The sequence below is a fragment of the Lipotes vexillifer genome, unplaced genomic scaffold, assembly GCF_000442215.2.
Source record: "Lipotes vexillifer unplaced genomic scaffold, Lipotes_vexillifer_v1.1 scaffold21, whole genome shotgun sequence".
NCBI classification, from domain to species: domain Eukaryota; kingdom Metazoa; phylum Chordata; class Mammalia; order Artiodactyla; family Lipotidae; genus Lipotes; species Lipotes vexillifer.
The window spans coordinates 2389141-2397192 of record NW_006774065.1 but is presented as its reverse complement, the minus strand read 5'-3'; the positions used below and the strand labels follow the sequence as shown (position 1 = coordinate 2397192).

At 36.7% G+C, this 8052-nt stretch overlaps 1 protein-coding gene across 1 annotated transcript in view; it reads left to right on the top strand.

The window, feature by feature from the left end:
* The window catches only part of KNTC1 (kinetochore associated 1), a 66344-nt gene that overhangs the window by 3976 nt on the left and 54316 nt on the right, over positions 1 to 8052 (top strand). Inside the window, exons 2-10 of the mRNA XM_007448742.1 lie at positions 887 to 1007; positions 2735 to 2850; positions 3742 to 3820; positions 4635 to 4712; positions 5824 to 5858; positions 6103 to 6213; positions 7023 to 7116; positions 7470 to 7522; positions 7736 to 7851. Of these exons, the coding sequence (XP_007448804.1) occupies positions 887 to 1007; positions 2735 to 2850; positions 3742 to 3820; positions 4635 to 4712; positions 5824 to 5858; positions 6103 to 6213; positions 7023 to 7116; positions 7470 to 7522; positions 7736 to 7851 (803 nt within the window). The remainder of the gene's footprint in view (positions 1 to 886; positions 1008 to 2734; positions 2851 to 3741; positions 3821 to 4634; positions 4713 to 5823; positions 5859 to 6102; positions 6214 to 7022; positions 7117 to 7469; positions 7523 to 7735; positions 7852 to 8052) is intronic.

Below are 8052 nucleotides of genomic sequence, written 5' to 3'. Positions count from 1 at the left end.
CAACGGCTGACCCTGTGCTCTGGAGCCCGCAAGCTGCAACTAATGAGCCTGTGTGCCACAACTACTGAAGCCCATGTACCTAGAGCCTGTGCTTCACAACAAGAGAAGCCACCGCAATGAGAAGCCCTTGCACCGCAACAAAGAGCAGCCGCCACTCACCACAACTAGAGAAAGCCCGTGCACAGCAACAAAGACCCAGTGCAACTAAAAATTAATTAATTAATTAATTTTAAAAAAAGATTATGTGTGGGAAGCTCTAATCAATAGAAGCCACAAACAGGAGACTCATATTTGGCTTGCATTGTGTTTTTTAAAATGTTGACTTAGTTACCAATATTTAAAAATTAGAATATTTCACATAAAGATCCAGATTTTCTTGGTAAATTGGAAGCTGTGGCCATGCCAGGATCGCATTTCCACAGGGCATTCATCTGGCTGACTCTGCTCTCTTTAGTTTATGTGGGGCCTCGTGCCCTACAGTTCACAGTCCCCCTCCCTGTTGTTTCCCAGACCCTGAGACTTTATGCCAGTATTGGTTCATTCATTTACGTTAATGCCTGCTGGCTTCTCCAGGCATAAGCTCAGCCCTTAGGAAACAAAGACTTGTACTTTCGAATCCTTTGCCCTGTTCTAGCAACCCTGGACTATTTCCCTGTTCTAGGCTCTGAATGGATTCAAGATATATCATACAAAGGAAAGCTTGACTAATTAGATATATATATCATACAAAGAAAAGCTTGACTAATTAGGTATATGGGCTAAAGAAAGAAGGCCTATCAAGTGAAGTTTTAAACTTGGATGATTGTGACTATGGTGATACTATTGATAGGTATTGTTAAACATGTATAAAAGTGTTTTATTTTAGTCCTGCTTTTCCCTCCCACAGGCCTCATTAAATCCAAAACTACAAGCATGCAGCTTAAGTGATGGGTTTATTATTGTAGCGGACCAATCAGTGATACTGTTGGACAGTATTTGTAGATTGCTTCAATTGCATCTTATATTTGGTAAGTCTAATGAAACGCAGTAAAATAAATTGGAAGTCAACTATATCTTGCTACCAATTTCTACAGTATTGCCTTTTCTTTACTCCATTATTTATAAGACTCGAAATTACACTAATTTCAAGAAATTAATCTTGAGTGCCTTGTGCTGAGTACCAGACGGAACAAGTACTGAGATGATCCCTTCTCTCAATAAGTCTAAGGAAAAACATACATGGAAAGCAACAATTTATTTGCATGGTTTTTGTGTTAGAATACTGTAGAAAACAGTTGAGCCCAATTATGTTTAAGTTCCTGAATCTTGTACATAATTTCAATACCATCAACAGATAATTTGAATACTTTTAGCGCTATAAAAAGTTTTTTTAAAGTACTTATGAATTAATTCTTTATTGAGTTAAAGGGCTTTAAGTGTGTATATGCAAGTATGGACTTCAGAGTAAATTAAGGGACAGACAAGTCAGTGATTATGCTGGAAACTAGGTGATAGTATTATGAAATTCTTTCTGCAATTTTGAGAGAAAGGTGGCTATTGAAGTGTTTGCATAAGAACAGCTGAAAATTAATTAATTAGTTATTTTTCAAAAGAACATAGATGAAAAGGAATTAGAAGGTAGGCACATAAGAACAAAATCTTGATCACAGTTTGCAGGAGAGAAACCCATATTTTGTGGAATCTTAACGCATCTACCCTGATGGGTCCCCAAGATTCACAGTTTCACCAATTAAAAGTGAGGTTGTGTTTACATATAATACTTTTTAAAAAAATAAATTTGTGTGTTTATTTATTTATTTTTGGCTGCATTAGGTCTTTGTTGCTGTGTGTGGGCTTTCTCTAGTTGCAGCGAGCGGGGGCTACTCTTCATTGCGGTGCGCAGGCTTCTCATTGCAGTGGCTTCTCTTGTTGCGGAGCACAGGCTCTAGGCACGTGGGCTTCGGTAGTTGCAGCACGTGGGCTTCAGTAGTTGTGGCTCATGCTCTCTAGAGCACAGGCTCAGTAGTTGTGGCACATGGGCTTAGTTACTCCGCGGCATGTGGGATCTTCCCAGAGCAGGGATCAAACCCGTTGTCCCCTGCATTGGCAGGCGGATTCTTAACTACTGTGCCACCAGGGAAGTCCCTACATATAATACTTTTGTATAAAGATATTGCTGCTGAATAATTTTAGTTATAAGCGATTTATATGTTGCTGCTTTTATCTCTTAGTCTTCCACTCCTGGTCTCCATGTCATTCCCCCTGGCCTTCTTGCTGTGTGCAATCAATAACTTCCTCACCTCCTTCAAGTCTTTGTTCCAATCTCACCTTATCAAAGGGGGCTCTCCTGAGCACTCCACTTGATACTGCGTGGCTCTTCTGAGTTCTCTTTCCCTGCTCTACTTTTTCTTTTTTCCAGAGAATTTATCACCTTTGTGTATGTCATACAATTTGATTACTATGCTGTTTATCATCTATTTCTGCCTTAGAATTTGAGCTCTATGAAGGTGGGACTCTTGTTATTATCCTCCGATATATGCAAAAGACCTAGAACAGTGCTTAGCATATATTAAGTGCTCAGCAAATATTTGTTGACAAAGAGTCAGTAGCATTCGTTTTTACATTAGTCACTACTTGCATGAAATATTTAAAAGAAGCTTAAAAGAGTTGACTTTTAATAACAAAATTTGCAATATTTTGTGTTGAAAATAAACATTTTCAGAGGAAGCTTGTAACTTTGACTTGAAATTTTCAGATACTGAAGTGGATGTGGTTGGCCTATGTCAAGAAGGAAAGTTTCTTCTGGTTGGGGAGAGAAGTGGCAACTTACATCTTATTCATGTAACATCAAAGCAAACATTACTCACCAATGTAAGACCCTGTTATGTTTTTCATCTTCATTATCTAAATTCTGAATTATCTTTTAGACAGCTAAAGCTCTAGCAAAGCATTACTTGATTTGTGGCCTAAATCAAAAGAATAATGTTTCTTTACATTGAATTTAAGAATCATACCTTAGAAACTGTCTAAAAAAAAAAGTGCACAACCTAAAAGTTGAGAATTATGTTTTATTAGGCGGACTTTCTGAGAACTTCAAGCCCGGGAGGCAGCCTCTCAGATGCTCTGAGGGACGGCTCTGAAGAGGTGAGGGAGGAGCCAGGATACATAGGAGTTTTGCAAGGTAGACCAGGTAGTCAGAACATCAAAAGATTACTGTTAAAGAAAACCAGGTATATTGGGTTAATAAATTTAGCATTTTCTATGTATGGAAGATGCAAGAGTCTGAGCTCATTGAAATTATTCCTTTGATATACACCTTTGCTGTCTTAGGGCCAGTATCCTGTGCTTTTCCATCCTGAGTCCCCTCAGGATGCACAGTTGGGAGTTGCTGCAATGGCTGATGGCTTGACAGTGGGCAGCCTGTTGATCTCCATCCTGAGTTCCCTCTTGGCTTGATGGTTGCAGCATCATTTGTTTGCTAATATGGCAGGCAACATTTTTCATCCACAAAACATATGAAATAAATGCAAAATTGAAAAAGTATGGTTTGAAGATAGTATACTTGTCCAAAACAGTTTTGTATTAAAAATAAACATTTTTGGAGGAAGCTTGTAAATAGTTTTCCATTTGAAAACTAAAATGTTTGGAATATAGGCAGAATTATTGCTAATGATAATTGATATCCCTAGAGTTTAAAGAATATAATCCTTGACTGTAATTTTCTGGGTTTAATCTTATCATTTGAAATTAATTTGCAATTAGGTTTTTGTTCAGAAAGCTAATGATGAAAATCAGTGTACTTACCGGAATCTTGTTATTGAGAAAGATAGTTCAAATGAAGGTAAGTGTTTTTAATTTCTTTTTAAATGTCTTCTTATTAATATGCAGTCAAAAAATCAGATTTATAGTTAATATATTATGTAAATTAATTGGTGCTACCTACACAATGTTAAACTTCCTAGGGATGCAATTAATATTATTTTAAGAAACAAGTTTTTGATTTGAGCTCTTTTCAGAGGCTTAAATGTACTCTTCTTAAGTATAATATCCTAAACTTTTTACAGTTTTGAAAGTTTTTTGTTTTTTGGGGTTTTTTGCCGTACTCGGGCCTCTCTCTGTTGTGGCCTCTCCCGTTGTGGAGCACAGGCTCCGGATGTGCAGGCTCAGCGGCCATGGCTCACAGGCTCAGCCGCTCCGCGGCATGTGGGATCTTCCATCTTCCCGGACTAGGGCACGAACCCGTATCCCCTGCGTCGGCAGGCGGCCTCTCAACCACTGCGCCACCAGGGAAGCCCTGAAAGTTTTATACATTATCAGGGAGACATAATATTCTTTTAATATGTTCTTATGGATTTCAGTGTATTTATCATATTTCTTTTTAGCAAATGTTAACTGGACCTTAATTTATTTTAATATATCTGAGTTTCTTTTTTTCTGGCAAATGAAATTTGTTTTATAGATGTTTCAAAGAAGTTAACATTGTTTTTGCAAATAACTTACCAATTCTTTGTAAATAAGCTTTGTATTGTTACTGTGTTATTTTATTATTAGACTTTAAATGGGCAAATGGACATACTTTTAAGCTAGATCCAGACCCTGGTTTAAATTTTATATCATGTGCCTTTTAAAGAAGTTGGCTTGATTTTATTTAATAGGTACCTATTATATGCTGCTTCTTACAAACAATGGATTTTTTTGTATTACAAACCTTCAGCTTGTAAAAATTCAACAAGGTAAGTAATGTATTATTTTCTTATTACTGATTTGCAGCAATATTTCTTATTAGTTTTCCAGGTAAATTTTAAAATAGACTCTTTAAGAATATTTTAGTTTAACTACATTCTATGATATTGGGTATACTTTAAAGTATTCGTAATATACTTATTCTCCACAGTTAGGGCTACAACAGAACCTGAAGAAATATTTATTTATAGCCTTCAAGGACTTTACAACTTATTGGGGAGACAGGACTTACACTAGCATAGTAATAAATGCTTTTTGATGGAATGAATGAACCTGGAAACTGAAATGATTTTGTAAGTGTTAATAATACAAGGCAATAATCTAGAGTGTGTGCTAAGTGAGTGGTGTGGACCATACATCCCTCTGAGCTGGCAGAGATTGAGGAATTGATTCCGGGCATGTATTCAACAATTTTTTTTTTTTTTTTTTTTTTGCGGTATGCGGGCCTCTCACTGTTCTGGCCTCTCCCATTGCGGAGCACAGGCTCCGGACGCGCAGGCTCAGTGGCCATGGCTCACAGGTCTAGCCACTCCGTGGCATGTGGGATCTTCCTGGACTGGGGCACGAACCCGTGACCCCTGCATTGGCAGGCAGACTCTCAACCACTGCGCCACCTGGGAAGCCCCAACAAATATTTTTTAAAGATCTAATCTGTGCTAAGAATGTGTCAAGTTCTGGGGATACAACGAGATTTAAGATACAAGGTTCTCTGTAGTTTAATGAAGGAGCCAGACAAGTGAAACAGCTCTTCCAAAAGGGAGTGCAAAGTGATGAAGACTTCACAGGTAGGACTTCAGAGCTTGAATAGGAGAGTTGGAGCAGGGAGAAGACCATCTTAGTAGGAAGAACCTTTAAAGGGAAGGTGTGGAGAGACACTGTAGGGACCATAAGGCAGCCTGGCTTGTGCCCTGAGTACGACGTCATCACAGTTTATTTCATTGGTCAAGGGCAAAACTGAAAAGTCACCAGCACCTTATGAATTTCTGACCAGTGTTCCTCTCACTAGATTGTATGTAATTTAACCTTGACACAAAGGGGAAGATTCATATGTATTTTATAGGTTATAGTGTAAATTTAGCCTACTTTCTCTTTTTCATGCAGCGATTGAAAAGGTAGACTTCCATACGGCAAAAAAGGTAAGAAGACAAAACCACATTGTCTTCTTGAAACTTAGATTTAATGTCAGTTTAGGAAAGTGTTTCTGCATAATTGTCTAATGGTTGATATTTTGGGAATTAGCATGATAAAACATTTTAATAACATTCCTATTTAAAAACATACATTTATAGCTATTGATTTAAACTGATTTTTTATCAGTCTTCCCAAGGAATTTGGACTATGGAGCATATATATAACATTCTTATTTTTTAAATCTTGCAGTTACAAGGACAAATCAAGTCCAGTTTTATTTCTACTGAAAATTGTCATACCCTTGGTTGTCTCAATCTTGTGGCTGGTGATTTAGCAAGCGAAATCCCTGTGATAATTGGGGTAATTATCTTTTTTTAATAAAATTTTGGGCTTTTTTTCTGAAATGTTTCTTCATTAAAACATAGTTTTGGTAAAGTTACATATTAATTTGTAGTGTATAACAGAAACAGGGAAATTATAAAATGAAGGTCATAAAATTAACTCAACAAGTAAAACTAAGTCTTTGTGTTGGAAAAAATATTGCATCTTTATTTTCACTAATCTCTACCTGACATTTAGCATGTCTTTCAATTATGAGTGTAGGCAAAAACAACAGCAGCAAACAAAACATCTAATATTATATTCAAGGAGTAGGCAAAAATTCTATATTGAATTATATTATTACAGCATTTACAACATTTTTACTTGCCAAATTTATATAATATGTTAAGAAGCAGTCACTTTTCCCCGTTTTGTGTATCTAGTTCAGTATTTCATCAGGGTTTCAAATAATTCGAAACGAATACTTATGAATTACTTTCAAATATTAGTATTTTAATGAAAATACTTCATCAAAGGTTATCTTTATCTTGTAATGCTGAAGGAGGTCTTGAAGCTTACCTGATGTCTCTAGAGTGAGTTGCCTGAATATGCCTCCTCCTTATTAAATGTTCATGTGATAACAGTGTGCAGCAGGAGTTTGCTGTTCTTTCCATTCTGTTCTGTTGAAAACAAACTAAGAGAGGAACTAGATGACAAGAGCTAGCTGGGCTTGAATATATAAATATATTTTGAAATTAGTCACATGTACAACTTAGATGTTTCTACTTGGAGGAGAATTCAGATCTAGACCCAAGTTTGTAATTGATATACTATTTTCACTTCTGTAGGGAACTGGTAATTGTGCATTCTCAAAATGGGAACCAGATTCTTCTAGGAAAGGGATGACTGTTAAGAGTGTTATTGATGCAGAGATTATTGAAGGTAAAATCAGTTAATGAAACTACTTTTGGTACTTGTGAGTTGTCATTTTCGTGTCAGTACACTAAGTCCGGCCTATGAGCCGTTTTACCAAACCTTGGAAACAAGCCAGCTTAGTCTGATGATTGTCCGTGTATTTGGCTTCTTAACATGTTGCAATTGTTACTCTTCATTTTGGGAGGTTTTACGTTTTAGTGATCCTACAAAAAAGTAGAGAAACGGGAATAAATAGGAATGGGAACTTCTTTTTTAAGTGTAGTTCTGCCTTGCCATAAATATGTTAGTTTACTATTTTAAATATGGCTATATGTAACCCAGAAACATAGTCCTTACACACCTTGTTTTCTCTTTTGTAGGTGCAAAGAAGTTCCAGCTGATAGACAATCTACTTTTTGTCCTTGATACCAATGTATGTTTCTGATACTTCCCCTTAAGTATTTTCATTTGGTGTTATGTTTAACAACAGAAATTTTGTCGAACTTAACAAGGACAAGGACTTTAGCCAGGGTAGATTACTACCTTGTGTAATGTGCTTTATTTCAGTTACGTGTCGAAAGATAGATTCCAAACTGTAAATTTTTAGTCGTTAAGAGGACGTATCAATGAAATGTCTCTTTTGCAGAACGTGCTGAGCTTATGGGATATTTACACCCTAACTCCCATATGGAACTGGCCCTCCCTTCACATAGAAGACTTTCTTCTCACCACAGAAGCAGATTCACCTTCATCAGTCACGTGGTACATTATGACGCTCATATTGATTTCCCTTCTGTTAGAACCAGGTTTCTTGCCTGGTTCTGTTCAGATCATTTCTTATGTGTTACATTCTAGATAACACTGTGTACAGACTGACAGGGTAAAGACCATTTCATTGTTAGTCAAATTCATTGAGAACAAATAGGCAACACAAAAACCTCCATGTGAATGTGTTAGAAAGAG